The 18,221-nt window shown below is 42.3% G+C and overlaps 1 protein-coding gene across 1 annotated transcript in view; it reads right to left on the reverse strand.

Moving 5' to 3' along the window:
• Positions 1-18,221, reverse strand: part of LOC130076234 (cadherin-11) — a 105,096-nt gene that overhangs the window by 3,703 nt on the left and 83,172 nt on the right. The window contains exons 7-12 of the mRNA XM_056241249.1: positions 11,555-11,811; positions 9,716-9,852; positions 8,940-9,061; positions 6,323-6,440; positions 5,402-5,728; positions 2,428-2,632 (exon numbers count right to left, since the gene is read on the reverse strand). Coding sequence (XP_056097224.1) covers positions 2,428-2,632; positions 5,402-5,728; positions 6,323-6,440; positions 8,940-9,061; positions 9,716-9,852; positions 11,555-11,811 — 1,166 coding nt within the window. The remainder of the gene's footprint in view (positions 1-2,427; positions 2,633-5,401; positions 5,729-6,322; positions 6,441-8,939; positions 9,062-9,715; positions 9,853-11,554; positions 11,812-18,221) is intronic.

Raw genomic sequence — 18,221 nt, forward strand, 5'->3', positions numbered from 1 at the left:
ATTAGGTACCCCATGCTAGTAACGGGTTGGACCCCCTTTTGCCTTCAGAACTGCCTCAATTCTTCGTGGCATAGATTCAACAAGGTGCTGGAAGCATTCCTCAGGGAGTTTGGTCCATATTGACATGATGGCATCACACAGTTGCCGCAGATTTGTCGGCTGCACATCCATGATGCGAATCTCCCGTTCCACCACATCCCAAAGATGCTCTATTGGGTTGAGATCTGGTGACTGTGGAGGCCATTTTAGTACAGTGAACTCATTGTCATGTTCAAGAAACCAATTTGAAATGATTAGAGCTTTGTGACATGGTGGAAGTAGCCATCAGAGGATGGGTACATGGTGGCCATAAAGGGATGGACATGGTCAGAAACAATGCTCAGGTAGGCCGTGGCATTTAAACGATGCCCAATTGGCACTAAGGGGCCTAAAGTGTGCCAGGAAAACATCCCCCACACCATTACACCACCACCACCAGCCTGCACAGTGGTAACAAGGCATGATGGTTCCATGTTCTCATTCTGTTTACGCCAAATTCTGACTCTAACATCTGAATGTCTCAACAGAAATCGAGACTCATCAGACCAGGCAACATTTTTCCAGTCTTCAACTGTTCAATTTTGGTGAGCTCTTGCAAATTGTAGCCTCTTTTTCCTATTTGTAGTGGAGATGAGTGGTACCCGGTGGAGTCTTCTGCTGTTGTAGCCCATCCGCCTCAAGGTTGTGCGTGTTGTGGCTTCACAAATGCTTTGCTGCATACCTCGGTTGTAACGAGTGGTTATTTCAGTCACTGTTGCCCTTCTATCAGCTCGAACCAGTCTGGCCATTCTCCTCTGACCTCTGGCATCAACAAGGCATTTCCGCCCACAGAACTGCCGCTCACTGGATGTTTTTTCTTTTTCGGACCATTCTCTGTAAACCCTAGAGATGGTTGTGTGTGAAAATCCCAGTAGATTAGCAGTTTCTGAAATACTCAGACCAGCCCTTCTGGCACCAACAATCATGCCACGTTCAAAGTCACTCAAATCAACTTTCTTCCCCATACTGATGCTCGGTTTGAACTGCAGGAGATTGTCTTGACCATGTCTACATGCCTAAATGCACTGAGTTGCCGCCATGTGATTGGCTGCTTAGAAATTAAGTGTTAACGAGCAGTTGGACAGGTGTACCTAATAAAGTGGCCGGTGAGTGTAGTTTGCCATAATTTCAGTTTTTATCTCATAATAATTGCAACTTAAGGGGGTCGCACACTGGACGAGAAGCGCACCGCCGCGTTTAGGACAACTCGAGGTATCGCACACCGTACGCGCACTTTCTCAGTTTATGGCCATCAATATTGTTATGTTTAAGGACATTATGAAATTAAAATTTAACTTTAATATAAAACTATGTAAATGGAGCTCTGTTCTGACCTTTTGAACAAGGTCGTGAGCCATTGCTGGGCGCCGCGGACAGACGTCGAATGGTGCCACCGGTGTGTGTCCACTCATAGAGAATAATATATGTTCGAATTTTAAAGACGTGGCGCTTCTCGTTCGGTGTGCGACCCCCTTTAGTCTAATATTGTTCAAGACTTGTCATTATAACTTTCAACTTCAACTTTATCTCAACATTATAACAGTATCTTACAGTTTTGACTTTTTATCTCATAGTTTCGAAAAAAAAAAAGTCTCTTATGTGGCAGAAATGGGCTTCCATAGTTAAGCCTTTGGGCTAGTTATGCAAATATTGCATAACCCCTCTGTGTAATTGGGTAATACATCACCAAATTCAAGAAAACTGTACAGCTCTAAGCTTTTAATGGGGCTTTTAAAGGAAAACTGCATCCAGCTATTTCACCAAAACCAGATACTTCTGAGTTACAGTAAGTTGTTTCGTTTTAATTAAAAGATCTGTTAGTCCCAGAGTTGTGACTCCTGATGCAACGATTCAAAAACTGCCAGTTGTATCTTTAAACATAGTTGCATGTGATGTACTTTCGTCAACCTGCCCAGGAGTATTACAATGACATCTAACAGGAATATGATGGATAGAGGACACCGTGTGGGTTTGAACAGCATAAATATTAACTAGATGAACTTTGCACTGAAACAGCTGTCAGATTTGCATGTGAAGGCTCATTAAATCACACACACACCCCGAGTACAGAGCCCTCATTAATCAGATAAACAGTTAACATCATTTAGAGCGACTGAACGTATTTCGAGTAACCAGAGATTCCAGGGAAAGATACACAAGTTTGTGTTTGTTGCGAATGTCAGCTGAATGATTCACATGGGCTTATAATATAATATGGCATTTTCTAAACCAAATGTCAAGAAATGACATGTGATTTGAAAGATCAGATAGTGGCAGCATTAGACCAAGGCGATTGGAAAAATGAAATGAGACGTCTATTTATGTGAACACATGCACAAACACACTCACATGTTGTTGTTGTCTCGAAGGCGCTGTGCCCTGCGCATGCTCTGGGGGGCGCTCTTCAGGGTCGCGATATCGAACGCGGCCGTGTCCGCCTCCCCGCCTCCCTCGTCATCATACGTGATGATGTTCTCCCTGATCTCATCATCTTCCACAGGAGACTGAGTGTCCCGCTTCTGCCTTCGCAACGATAGCGAAAGAGCAGCCACCACTATCGGACAAAAGACAGCGAGAAAAAAACCAGAGGAAGTTACAGCCACTTTCCACAGATACAAGTACATTCGTTTAAGCTTTTGACTGACACTTTTATCCGAAGCGACTTGCACTGAATTCATGCTATACATTTATTTTTCCAATTAATGCATTCCCTGGGAATTGAACCCATGACCATGATGTTGCTAGGCGCCATTCTCCACTGTTTGAGCCATAGGAAGATGTAGAGGCTAAATATGGTGCAAAATAGACTATTTCTTTTTTTTAATAATCTGTAACAAAAGGTGTGTAACCTTCAGAAATTGTTCACAGTCAACCTAAGTAAGTTAAACATCTTATTTTAGATTGCTAATTGGGTTTCATTATAAGTAATGTGTGCAACTGTGCACTGTGTTCAAACCGTGGAATATTTTTCCCTTTAGTTTTCAGATATAAAATAGCTTTAATAACAGATACAAAAGGAAACATTGCCATGTGGCAACTCTGTAGCTCAATGTTTCTTCAAAATTATGAATATCTCCTTGAACTAAATTCATATTTAATCAAATCAATAATTATCAATGTTTCTTCAATATTGTTCCTAAAAGAATAAACCTTCAACCTTTTAAAGGAAAACCTGCATCTAGTGCACCAACCATCAGTCTTTCAGTCAGAACAAATATACTACATCAGCTTCTTCAAAGTTACCAATATGATTCATTTTAGTTTCAGTGCTAACTTCTGATGATTCATAACTGTCAGTTTAAAAATAGCTCTAATAATGAAAATGTATTCAAGGATATTTAAGGGAAAAAAATGGGGGAAACATTGCCATACGGCAAGGGAAAATGGTTTAAAAACTATTCTTAAACGTATTCTTATTCTTAAAAAATAGTTCTATCTTAAAAATGATTTATAATGTACTAAATTGAAATATCTTTAAAACTAAAATTGAGTGAATCATTCTCAAGGTTTCTTCCACGTCGTTCCTAAATGCTTTTTCTCACGGTTCATTTTTGATTTTTGGCTAAAAAAAATAATAAATACAAATGAAAATTGTTATTTCTGCAGAAATGCAATTATATCATGGTAAACACTTCCAAGAAAATGTAATAACATAACTGATGCCAATATCTATAAAATTCCCACTGAGAAAATATATTAGACCGGTTCCAATTCTAAGCATTTTTTCCATTATGGCACAGTACATATTTTCCTAATTTTCTGTAAAACGATGTCATATAAAGTTGATAACAACTGTTAACTGTTGTTAACAACAGCAACTAAATAACTTGATGAAAGTAATGATTTACTTCAAGCAACATATCAAAATGTGTTTAACAAAGCAATTTGTAGAGCATTTCAGCAAGTGTCCATGTAAAGAGTTTTGAAGGAGTAATGGGGTTTAAAGGAGAACTCCGGCGCAAAATGAACCTTTGGTCTAATTACACATTGTTACCTAGTCAACCGTTATCTGAGATTTGTTTTCATGATTATCGAATGTAAATAGTTTTATCTCTAAAAACAGTTTAGCCTATAAAGCTAGTATAACGCTAGGATATTGGGCATAGTGTAATGACAAATAAAAATCGCTTGTTAATACCACTAACAAGGCTCAAAATAGCCCCACACTAACACGGTAGCATAATGAGGGTCCCTACCTTCAAACCGAAGCATTGAGAACTTTGTAAGTGTACAGACAGTTTAATAAGAAGATATTTTAAACATACAGTCAACTTCGTGTATACAGGCAGAAGCCATCTTTGAAATACAGTCTTTACCAGTCGATCTACGAACGCCGATCCAAGTGCGCTGGTGAGAATGATAAGGTGAGCGCGAACAGCAGGCTTGGATCGGCGTTCGTAGATCGACTGGTAAAGGCTGTATTTCAAAGATGGCTTCTGCCTGTATACACGAAGTTGACTGTATGTTTAAAATATCTTCTTATTAAACTGTCTGGACACTGACAAAGTTCTCAATGCTTCGGTTTGAAGGTAGGGACCCTCATTATGCTACCGTGTTAGTGTGGGGCTATTTTGAGCCTTGTTAGTGGTATTAACAAGCGATTTTTATTTGTCATTACACTATGCCCAATATACTAGCGTTATACTAGCTTTATAGGCTAAACTGTTTTTAGAGATAAAACTATTTACATTCGATAATCATGAAAACAAATCTCAGATAACGGTTGACTAGGTAACAATGTGTAATTAGACCAAAGGTTCATTTTGCGCCGGAGTTCTCCTTTAAAAGCAGTATATTATTGGGGGGTTTTTGCACAGTGAAGGAAAATGATATGTTGCCATATGGCTTCATTGGAAGACATCAAAGTGTATTTGTAGAAAATGCCTATTCCACCTCTCACTTACTTACTTACTTAGTGGGGTTTGAGTGTTCAATGTCATTTGGGGTACCTTGAGGGAGGGAAAGGGTTGTTCCGCAATCTCAAAATGCCATACGATGCCGTCAGCACTCATCAAATGCTATTTATTATGACTGACTTAGAGCAGAAATCAAACCCAAACATGTCCATTAGCAAGCCCAACTGACAAACAGAGCAGAAAAAATGAGGCAGGTTGGTGGAAAGTTCGAACGACCCACAAAAACATACATATATGGAAGAAAAGCAGCAATTTTAAGACACACCAGGAGGCAATGGTGGATGAAGACAGGGAATGATGGACAGATGTAGCAACAACACATCATTATACCAGCCGGTTATAGAGGCGGAGCGAAGGGCAAGTAGCAAACATAAATCTGATGAAATGGACTGGAAATCAAAACTGACCCAGAAAAGTTGACGCACAGGCCAGGATCGCCAACATGGCGGCCGAGCTGATTCCCAGCAGCGAGGAGTTCGACGGTACAGGCGAACACGCCGCTTGCCTCTCCCAGTCCGGCAAAGATGGTTTATCCTTCTCGTCCGTTTGTTGTTTCTGTTCCTCTGTCCACATGCCTCCGTTTTGGCACGGACACACCGTAACGGTAATCGTTCCTGTGCTCCTGAGGTCTGACGCACCGTCATGGAGCATTATGGGTATGTTTAGAGTTGGTAAAGAGGAAGAGCGAGGAAAAGCCTTCAGGGACGACAAAAGCACCAGACTCGCCGTGTGGTCTGGAAGCAAAAGAAATGGAACATAAACAATCATCAGTCATGTGACTCATTATGAAAAATTAAATGAAAAGGTATAATATGATATGATAATAATATAATAATTTATTATATATAGAAATATAACAAACATATTTAGTATATATATACCGGTATATATATACACACACACACACTAACTATATTTGTTATATTTATATAATAAATTATTATCATATCATATTATACCATTTTATACAATATATAATACAGATATTTTCCTTACACCAGATTTCTCAAATTTCTCCCTTTGTGTTCCACAGCAAAAATAACAGCATTCAGGTTTAGAGAGAAATGAATGATGAATAATTTTTTATTCTGGGGTGCAAATTAGAAACCAGCAGATTGAAGCGGAGAACAGGATAATGAAAGAAAGGATTGCTGGAGCACAGAGCAGGGAGTTTGCTGTGTTCATCTGAGCGGAATGTGACAAAAAAAGATAAATGGATGAGCGTAATGAAGGAGGATATATGTCTGGACAGAGACCGGGAGGGAGATGAGGGAAACTGATGGGGAAGAGAAGACGGATGGATGACAGGAGATATCTGGAGAGCGCACCTCCTCGCTCTCTGACGGAGAAGTTGAGCGCACTGCTGGATTCTGCGGGAATACTGAAGTGGATGGGAGAGTTGGAGCTGCTTTGGTCTTTATCTATCGCTCGAATCACCTGCACCACCTGAAACGCAAATGGAGAAAGACTGACACAATGATTTTCATAAATAAGTCAGGTTTTTTTGTTGTTTTTTTGCCACTGAACAGCAAGGATTTGCAGTCTAATGTAATCCCTCTGGTTCTATACTCCCCGCAAGATTCAAACCGGCGTTTCCGGCATGGGAGGCGGGCGCGCTAACAAAGACACTAAAGACCACAGCCTCTAGTGTCAGTCGCTAATGTGCCTCTTAAGGCCAGGGGAGTGACGTTTACTCGCACAGCTCTTACTAGCTAGCCTCTGTTACACTCACCTCCCTAAACCTCACTCCCATCCGGGTCACGGCACCAATTTTACCCCTCTGGTTCTACTTGCATCGCTCCGAGTGGGATTCAAACTGCCGTTTCCAGCACGGGAGGCGAGGGCGCTAACAAGGACACTAAAGACCACAGCCTTTAGCATCAGTCACTAGCACACCTATTGAGGCCAGGGGAGTGAAGTCCTTGCACACTGAGTCTGAAATTTTCGTATGCGTTTTTTTTTGTATTCGTCAAGCTAAAAAATTTGTCACGCACTGAAACCTTACACACTTAGTCCGATGCGCATTAATTAATCTGTTGTGAAAAAAATTGCAAAACTAAACAAAATGGAGTCTTCAAGCATTGAGGATGATTTTGTCCTCTCTCTTCTTAGAAAGATAAAAAGAATGAGGAAATATTGGGTCTATCCAACGCATCCTGAGATTGCGTAGAGAGAAAGTTCCACCTCCCTATTAAGGAGCTGCGGGATTATCCCAAGCGATTCAAAGTTTACTTCAGGATGTCAGTGTCTCAGTTTGATGCTTTGCTGGATTTTGGCGTTCGCTTGTACGGTGGCTCTGAATTGTCAAAACACCTTTTAAAATGCTTGCTACGGATGTGAATTTTTTTTATGACGGACAGACGTTTCGGAGGCAGTGTGTAAACGTGATTGACACAACATGAGGTCGTATTTGATTTTTAACGTGCAAAAAATTTCAAGAATTTCGGACTCAACACTAACTCCCCTACACCTCTCTCCTATCCGGGTCACGGCACCAATGTAACCCATTCGGTTCTACTTGCATCGAGCGAGCGAGATTCCAACCAGCGTTTCCAGCATGGGATGCAGGCGAGCTAACACAGATGCTAAAGGCCACAGCCCTTGTTAGCTGGCCTCCGTTACACTAACACACCACGTAACACACCATTCTGACTGTGCTTCTAATTAATGTTTATCACCAGTGCTTATAACAAGTTGCATCTCACACTTCACCGATGAAGACCTTTTTGGTCGAAACGTTGCACTGTTTATAAATACATTGGAGCTGTAATTTCAATGTGCGCACATTATTTTTCTGTGTTCATGATTTGCACAAATAAGTCAGTTTTTTTGCCACTGAACAGCAAGGATTAGCAGTTTAACAGCACGTCATGATTAGGCTGACTCACTGTGTGCACTGGCATCACTAATAACATCAGTCGGTTAAATCGAAATGCTGTTCTGAAATGCCTTTGTTAATCGAATCTCTTTGCAAGATTGCATAGGGTCAGTTTTACCATACTAGTTTGGTCAGATATAGAAAGTATTATAAATATAAGACAATTTGCAGTGAGCTGATCATTATTGCAAAATAAAACCCTGCCAGGGTGATCAGAAATAGGTCTCACCCTGAAGGGATTTATTTTGTGTTCATTATCTAAATATGCGAGAAGAAACAGATATAACAAACATAAAGCTGGCACAGCTATTGTAGGAAATCTGTTGCCTGGGGCAGCGATTAATTACCCAATAATATTTTAATGCAGAATGCTGCAACTGACCAATCAGAATCAAGCATCTCAGATATTCAATTATGTTACTTGGCAGAAGAACTGTTTATTCCAGTTTATTGAACACTGGTGTATTTTAAGTTAAGTTAGCCACTTTATTAATCCCACAAGGGGCAATTACATTAGGGCAGTGGCATCACATCACAAACTAAAAAAACATTAAAACAATCATAATCCACATACACATTTCTAATTTATCATATTGCTTTGCCACCATTTTCTAAAGCCAATATGACAAGAGACGACATGCATTAGTAATTTTAACATAGTTAACGGGTGTTGTGAGGCAACAACTTATAGATCTAAGCAAAATGAAATAAATAATATATGTTTCTGGTTGTTTTATAAGTCTTTCCTTGTAAAGGCCCTTGCACACTGAGTCCGAAATTTTCGTATGCGTTTTTTCGTATTCGTGATTCGGATTCAAACTGCTTGCTATTGATGCGAAAAAAGCAGAAAATCAGATTTTTTTTAATGACGGACGAAAGTTTCGGAGGCAGTGTACAAGCGTGATTGGCATAACGTGAGGTTGTATTTATTTTTTAACGTGCGAAAATTTCGGACGCAAATTTCGGACTCAGTGTGCAAGGGCCTTAAGTGGGCGCTTCTTGACAAGAATAATCTTTCAAAGTGGACTGTATAATCTCTTCATAGCAGGCTTCATCGGGTCACTGACCTGTCCAGCAGCGCTGGAGTCACACACGGCAGTGTTATATTGTCGGTCCAGCTCGGGGGCGTTGTCATTGATGTCCAGTGTCTCTATGGCAACCGCTACCCTGGTAACTTGGTTGGGGCTGTCTAAGAAAGAGAAAAGAACAGGGTGATGGGAAATTCTGAGAAGTACACTATATAAAAAAGCAAGGAAGTTAGAAATCAAAAGCTTTTAAGCCCCAAGTAGGTCAGCTAAATCTTACTGACCATGAAAACAGAAGCTAACTCCAATCTGTCTGGTTTACTGTTCTCCATACGCTCTGTGCTCTCTTGGGACATAACGTTACATCACGACCAGAAGTGGCCCGAACGTCGACATCTGATGTTCAGAATATGACATTATATAAAGACATAACAAAGCCACACTTATCGCATTTAGTGTGTGTGTGTGTCTAATATGAAAGTAATTACTGAATATGAGCTGAACAAATCCACTCCATTCTCAGAGTCACTTCTGAGGATGCAAGATAGTGTTTTATGAGGGCCAACGGGGAGCACAAATGGGCGACCTTGAGCTTGTGTGGACCAGACTCAAAAGCAATTTGAGTTATCATTCTATCATTCTTACTCTTCCCTTTCTGTTTGCGCGTGTCTCTGCCTTGAGCTTTCATGTTCACAGCCGCTGCAGAAGTAATAGCTTTCCTGTGGACCGATTTCACGCTGCTACCTGTGTGAAATCGTCAAGCGCTCAGAATTGATGCAATGTCCCTTTAAGAGTGAAGGCGAGGAGTTCTGGTATACCTCTCTGTGTGGCGATGACAGTAATGTTATGCCATCGCTCCTGTTCCCGATCTAATTCCACGGCCGTGGTGATGAGACCATTGTCAGAGGCGATACGGAACAGCGCCTCGGGGTCTGACTCGGGATCAATTGAGTACCTGAGAAGAAATGGACAGGAATAAAAGAAGGAGGGCAGACAGATTAGAAGATATAAAGGATAACAGGGTTTAGCAAGTGAAAAGGAGCAGGTTAAGTGAAAACAGCCCACATAGCTCCTGTGAAAGACAGAAACATGATGCAACATTTATAACTAATAATGCATGTGCTGTATGAGCAAAACTCACAAAAACCTGTCACGATTAGAACATGCCCAGGTGATATTTCAACTCAAAATCTACAGGAAGAAAACTATACAATCTCATTCTCATTACTGTAATGCAAAACAGAAACCCACATCATGCACCTGTGGGCACTTTTGTCCTTGTGGACTTGTAGAAAATAAACACTTTTACACCCCCACTACTTTCTTCTTTCTCTGTGGACAGTGCATATACATGCATCACAGGAGAATTGTCACATTTTATCCTAGACATCATTTTTCAGAGCCAAGAAATGTCATTTCCATCACATCTCAATATTTAGCATTCTATGGTGGGGGGAATAAGATACTCCTTTATTTTAATAAGGCTAATAACATTGTAAACCCTAAATAAACACAATAAAATAATACAATTGTGTCCAGACCATATTTAACATAAATGGTTCATACAGCATTATATTTGGTACAGTCATCTGTAAATATTTTTATTTTCTCTGGTTTTCTAAAAGTGATAGCATGCACGTAAATGATGAGAAGAAACCTAAAACGCTTGATAACCTCCATATATTCACCTCGGTTTAATACTGTAAACGTGGTTTGATGTGGGATGATTCGGTCGTGTTCGACAATCACTAGATCACTAAACTTTTGCCATGAAAACATTCTGACTGCTTGTATGATAAATGAATTTGTGGAAATTCTTAATCTTAGAAATCTGAAACAAAAACACAAATCTCAAACACAACCTGCTGGAAATGACTCGAATCAAATTCAATACTTTCACAAATGGTGTTGGAAGTTTTTACACTTTTTGCATAATTTGGTAATTACAGCTTAATTGAAAATAATACACTTTTTTTCACAAACCTTTTTTAGTGGCAATAGTGGAAATGCGAAAATAATGCATAGCAAGTTTTACGCATAGTAGTCATGATTTATAATGAAACAGCTCTTATTTTAGAACTAGTTTTAAAAATACTAATTCATTTTTGTATACCGGTAATTCATTTTCATATTTTGGGTAAAAAAAAAATACATACATGCAATTAATTTGAAAACTAGCACAAATAAATGGTGAAAAGATTCCAAAATAGCTTTAATGTGGCCTTCATTTAAAAATAAGAAAACATTTTAATCTGCTAATTTTAATATAAATACAATGTCCATGGGACATAAAAGTATAATTGAAGAAACTCACTCATAAATACAAGTACTTGTGTATGCTGCCTTTTAATTTATGCTGATGAATTAAAAAAATAAAATAAAAGTCATTAAAATCATAAAAAAGCACACACTCAAAAACTCAAAAAGTAAAATGTATGGACACATTATAGTAATGAGAATATAGGGAAAATGTGCTTAATTGTCATGAAAATAATGTCTATGTATATAAAACAATGTAACATTCCTAAAATATTTGCATTTTGCATTGATTTTGGGGTGAATGTGACCCACATGTGTTCTTGTGAGATTCACCCATTTACACGTATGACTACAGAGCAAACCATACTGAGTAAACAAGGTAAAAAGAGTGTGTTTACTTAATGTTGTTACTGAGGCCTGTATCCGGGTCCACGGCGGCCACTCTCCCCACCACACATGCCGGAGGACAGTTTTCCGACACGTCGAGCCGGTACCGAGAGCGGGAGAAGCGCGGCGGCTCGTCTGCATTCAGAACCGTGATGCGCACCATAGCACGGTCCTTAAACGGACCTCGCCTGAGGAACCGCGAGTCCACGTTTGGATTTTGCACCTCCACAGTGAAAGAGTAGGTGCTTCGCCTCTCATAGTCCACGGCCTGGTGTTGAAGATAAAAACACATCCTCATAAAACACTCATTTATTGAAACTCACATATGCCATCATTCTTTATACTGTGTTTTGGCTCCAGAAGGCGCACTAAAATATCTTTTCATTTCAGTGAGATGTTGAAACTCCCACATACACTTCTTTTTCATTCCTGCACCCCTGTAGATTACCAAAATAGAAGAAGAAGAAAAAGCAATGTGTCTGGGTTTCAGCATTTCATAACTTAAACGACTGCAGGGCTTGTTCTGCTGGTATTAAGATGGAAGGAAGTCATGGATTTGGTTATATTAACATCCATAACTGCTTCAGAACTGTATTAGGGGTTATGGATGCACTTGTGACGCTGGACACGATGAGAGTGGAGAACCGTAGGAGCAATGTAAATTAATTAGACACATATTAAAAGCCTGTCAAGAAAGTAAATGGGGTCTATTTAATGTCATGTTGACTTTAAAGGAGGCGTCAAGTAAACCGGGAGTGACATGAGCACATATGACCAACCGTATTTACATAACATAAAGAGAATTTAAAGGTGCAGTAGCGATGGCTACCGAAGCTCAATTTCATGCATTGTTGCGTTCTGAAACGCAAGCATGAAAAGCACTGGCTAAGAGCTTACATCTGCACTTACATATTTTGCGTAGTTTTGGCCAAAAGAATCAAAGAGAAAGTGGAAAATAGTCGTGAAAAACGTAATAAAAGACAGATGGATAGATGGACACACACACACACGCAGACAGACCTGGCTGCCGAAGGAAGTGTCTGTGCCCTTACTGCACACACACACACAGACCTGGCTGCTGAAGGAAGAGTGTCTGTGCCCTCACTGCACACACACACACACACACACACACACAGACCTGGCTGCTGAAGGAAGAGTGTCTGTGCCCTCACTGCACACACACACACACACACACACACAGACCTGGCTGCTGAAGGAAGAGTGTCTGTGCCCTCACTGCACACACACACACACACACACACACGCAGACCTGGCTGCTGAAGGAAGAGTGTCTTTGCCCTCACTGCACACACACACACGCAGACCTGGCTGCTGAAGGAAGAGTGTCTGTGCCCTCACTGCACACACACACACACACACGCAGACCTGGCTGCTGAAGGAAGAGTGTCTGTGCCCTCACTGCACACACACACACACACACACACACAGACCTGGCTGCTGAAGGAAGAGTGTCTGTGCCCTCACTGCACACACACACACACACACACACACACGCAGACCTGGCTGCTGAAGGAAGAGTGTCTGTGCCCTCACTGCACACACACACACACACAGACCTGGCTGCTGAAGGAAGAGTGTCTGTGCCCTCACTGCACACACACACACACACACACACACACACACAGACCTGGCTGCTGAAGGAAGAGTGTCTGTGCCCTCACTGCACACACACACACACACACACACACACACACACACAGACCTGGCTGCTGAAGGAAGAGTGTCTGTGCCCTCACTACACACACACACACACACACAGACCTGGCTGCTGAAGGAAGAGTGTCTGTGCCCTCACTGCACACACACACACACACACACACACAGACCTGGCTGCTGAAGGAAGAGTGTCTGTGCCCTCACTACACACACACACACACACACAGACCTGGCTGCTGAAGGAAGAGTGTCTGTGCCCTCACTGCACACACACACACACACACACACACACACACACAGACCTGGCTGCTGAAGGAAGAGTGTCTGTGCCCTCACTGCACACACACACACACACACACACAGACCTGGCTGCTGAAGGAAGAGTGTCTGTGCCCTCACTGCACACACACACACACACACACACACACACACACACACACAGACCTGGCTGCTGAAGGAAGAGTGTCTGTGCCCTCACTGCACACACACACACACACACACGCAGACCTGGCTGCTGAAGGAAGAGTGTCTGTGCCCTCACTGCACACACACACACACACACACACAGACCTGGCTGCTGAAGGAAGTCAAGTCAAGTCATCTTCATTTATATAGCGCTTTTAACAATGGATTGTTTCAAAGCAGCTTTACAGAGATAAACATATAATTTAAGGTAACAGATTGTTTTGGCGTTATAGCGGTTCTTGAATAATGTTACTTCCAGCTAAAGTTAACTTTGATTGATTCACCTCCGTCGAAATGATCAGACTTTAAACGCGAACCTGTGATTAACGCTGACGGCGTTCACATGCTCATTCAGAATTCTATAGTTATGTGCTTTTTAAAATATGTGCGCAGGTTTGTAATTCATACAACCCAGCCTAAACAAACTACTTTTCTTGCCTAAAAATTTTGATACAGAATTTTGTTTTATTTTATCACTTCGGGGTACGCGAGCCGGAATTCACAGCGCTTTATCTGTAGAGTGGGAAAGGGATCCTCCATAGGGAGAGGATAGTGGATACTTCAGCACTGCATTGTCATCGGGTCCAGGCAAAGCTCCCTCGTCAGATCTGGACACGGCCTGGATCCGGCAGGCTGCGGGAAAACCTCGGGAGAAACAAAGACACTAATATTAGCGTAGATGCCATTCTTCTTATGATGTAGCGAGTACATCAAGATTTAAGGGAAGTGTTCCCAGTTCCGGCTGTCCTAATCTATGCAGCCTAACATTGAATTATAGAAGTCTATAATGTATTATGTGTATGCTAGGTCAAAGAGATGTGTTTTTAGTCTAGCTTTGAACTGACAGAGTGTGTCTGCTTCCCGGACAATGGTAGGAAGACTGTTCCAAAGTTTTGGTGCTAAATAGGAAAAGGATCTCCCGCCTGCAGTCGATTTAGATATTCTAGGTATTATCAACTGGCCGGAATTTTGAGATCGCAATAGACGTGAAGGACTATAATGCGTTAAAAGCTCGCTCAAGTACTGCGGAGCTAAACCTGTCTGTGCCCTCACTGCACACAGTGTCTGTGCCAGCCAGGTCTGTGTGTGTGTGTGTGTGTGCAGTGAGGCCACAGGCACTCTTCCTTCAGCAGCCAGGTCTGTGTGTGTGTGTGTGTGTGCAGTGAGGCCACAGGCACTCTTCCTTCAGCAGCCAGGTCTGTGTGTGTGTGTGTGTGTGTGTGTGCAGTGAGGGCACAGACACTCTTCCTTTAGCAGCCAGGTCTGTGTGTGTGTGTGTGCCCTCACTGCACACACACACACACACAGAGACCTGGCTGCTGAAGGAAGAATGTCTGCCCTCACTGCACACACACACACACACACACACAGACCTGGCTGCTGAAGGAAGAGTGTCTGTGCCCTCACTGCACACACACACACACACACACACACACACACACACACACACACACACACACACAGAGACCTGGCTGCTGAAGGAAGAATGTCTGCCCTCACTGCACACACACACACACACACACAGACCTGGCTGCTGAAGGAAGAGTGTCTGTGCCCTCACTGCACACACACACACACACACACACACACAGACCTGGCTGCTGAAGGAAGAGTGTCTGTGCCCTCACTGCACACACACACACACACACACACACACACACACACACACACACAGAGACCTGGCTGCTGAAGGAAGAATGTCTGCCCTCACTGCACACACACACACACACACACACACACACAGACCTGGCTGCTGAAGGAAGAGTGTCTGTGCCCTCACTGCACACACACACACACACACACACACACACAGACCTGGCTGCTGAAGGAAGAGTGTCTGTGCCCTCACTGCACACACACACACACACACACACACACAGACCTGGCTGCTGAAGGAAGAGTGTCTGTGCCCTCACTGCACACACACACACACAGACCTGGCTGCTGAAGGAAGAGTGTCTGTGCCCTCACTGCACACACACACACACACACACACACACACACACACACACAGACCTGGCTGCTGAAGGAAGAGTGTCTGTGCCCTCACTGCACACACACACACACACACACACAGACCTGGCTGCTGAAGGAAGAGTGTCTGTGCCCTCACTGCACACACACACACACACACACACAGACCTGGCTGCTGAAGGAAGAGTGTCTGTGCCCTCACTGCACACACACACACACACACGCAGACCTGGCTGCTGAAGGAAGAGTGTCTGTGCCCTCACTGCACACACACACACACACACACACACACAGACCTGGCTGCTGAAGGAAGAGTGTCTGTGCCCTCACTGCACAGAGAATCAAGTGGAAACAGAGCTCCACTTTTTGACATGCTGCCCCCAATTATACAAACATTAGGGACACTTTCTATCACCTTTTCACATCCCTCCAGAAAGACTTCCATCAGAAATCAAATATGGACAAACTCCCACTCCTGCGAGGAGAAAGCCCAGCGAGCTCAAACCTGGCTGCCAGGTGTGTGAGGTCCTGTCACGACGAAAGAGCCTCCGGCAGGACAGAGCTACCAACTACGCCTAGAGACGTATAAATATTAGAAGATTTAACATTTTTATTGCTATGTTTATTTTCATGTAAAAATTGATTTTATTTTTTCACCATGCCAATAAAGCTATTTATAGATGGATAGATGGATGGATGGATAGATGGATAGATAGATAGATGGATAGATATTACTTGTGTCGTGATACAAAATTTGGGTCACAACACCCACTCATAACTAAGAGTATAAGTGGACTTCATGGGAAAAATAAAACGTTGCAAAAGTGTAGAATGTAGCGCGTGGTGACACACTGAAAGACTGTATCTAGTGTGTAATGTTGTCACTGTACTGGAGCAGTGGGCATGAGGAGTGCTGAGAGCCACTAACACACACACACACACACACACACACACACACAAATACACAACAAGCTCTGTCACTTGAACTACAGCCGTGTGTTAATCAACATCTCCACTCGCTTCCTCTCCCTTGTTACTCAGCGGCATTAGTCTCCCTTCACTCTTCCTCTAATTTGCTTTTCGTATGCACTCTTTTTTTCCTCACCCCCCCCCCCCCCCCCCCCCCCCCCCGCCCCCCCACGTCTCTGATTCATCTTGTTCCTCACAACCTGCTCTTTCCTGTTTTTCTTTTTATCAGCTCCTCTCCTCGATCTGTTTGTTCTGGCTGTGTCTTTAACTAGCACACATACCTGTCATTGAAGTATTGAGTGGAGGTGCAGATGGGTAAGGATCACTCATTCACACACACACACACACACACACACACGTCTTTATAAGCACTTATCAGGGCAGAAAATAGCTTGCTTTTCATTATCCAGTTTTCTTATTTTGATTCGGCTAAAAAAAGGTGGAATCTCTTCACTTTTCAATTAGTTACGTGTGACTTGGCACCACACAAAGTCCTTTTATATGAAATGCACATTTTCAATCCTTGCAAAGTTTGTATTTAAATAAACGGCTCCCTGTGTGTGCTGTGATGAGGTCTCTCACGGGGCCGCAGGTTACCTTCTCTTTCCGCCGGCACTAATATGCATGTTCGCTGGCAGACGTTTGTGGTGCAGATTATCCTCATTTACATTTGAACTCAGATTCAATTTAACTCATTTGTGATTCATTCTGCTGTACCTTCTTTCTTTGTTATTGCTTTGCTTTTCCCTCTGCCCTCTCACTAAAATAAATACAACAAAAATACAATTAAAGTTTTTCATTTTCTGAAGAAACTACGAAGCCAGTGCCAAAAAAGTCATTACCACAATGCTGAGGTTGTGGGTGGTTGCCTGGGTGTTGCTATGCAGTTGCTAAGGTGATCTGAGTGTTTTTTCATTTGTTGCTATGTGGTTGCTACAGTGTTGCTATGCAGTTGCTAAGATATTCTTAGGGTTTTCAGCACACATCTAGTGCAGTAAATGGTTGCTAGAATGTTCCTATGTGGTAGCTAGGGTGTTCTCGGCGGTTGCCAGGGTGTTGCTATGCAGTTGCTAAGATGTTCTGATTGTTTTCAAGTGTTGCTTTGAGGTGGTTAAGGTTTTCAGCACATTTTTAGTGCACCAAATGGTTGCTAGAATGTTGCTATGTGGTTTCTAGGGTGTTCTGAGTGTTTTTGTTTAATGTACTTCAATGTGGTTGCTAGGGTGCTCTGGGTAGATAACAGGGTGTTGCTATGCAGTTGCTAAGATGATTTGAGTGTTTTCAGCATGCTTCTTTGAGGTTGTTAGGGTTTTCAGCAGATTGCTATGTGGTAGCTAGGGTGTTATGGGCAGTTGCCAGGGTGTTGCTATGTTGTTGCTAAGTTGTTCTGCATGGATTTAGAACATTGCTATGCTAGGGTGTTTTGAGCATTTTTAGCACATTGCTGTATGGTTGCTAGTGTGTTCTAGGTGGTTTAGACTAAAGCTTTGCTAGGCGGTTGCTAGGGTGTTCTGAGTGTGTTTTTTTTTACGTTTTGCTATTTGGTAGCTAGGGTGTTCTGGGTGGTTGCCAGGGTGTTGCTATGCATCTGAT

This window comes from Rhinichthys klamathensis, unplaced genomic scaffold, assembly GCF_029890125.1.
Source record: "Rhinichthys klamathensis goyatoka isolate OS25496 unplaced genomic scaffold, OSU_Roscu_1.1 h1tg000635l_1, whole genome shotgun sequence".
NCBI lineage: Eukaryota > Metazoa > Chordata > Actinopteri > Cypriniformes > Leuciscidae > Rhinichthys > Rhinichthys klamathensis.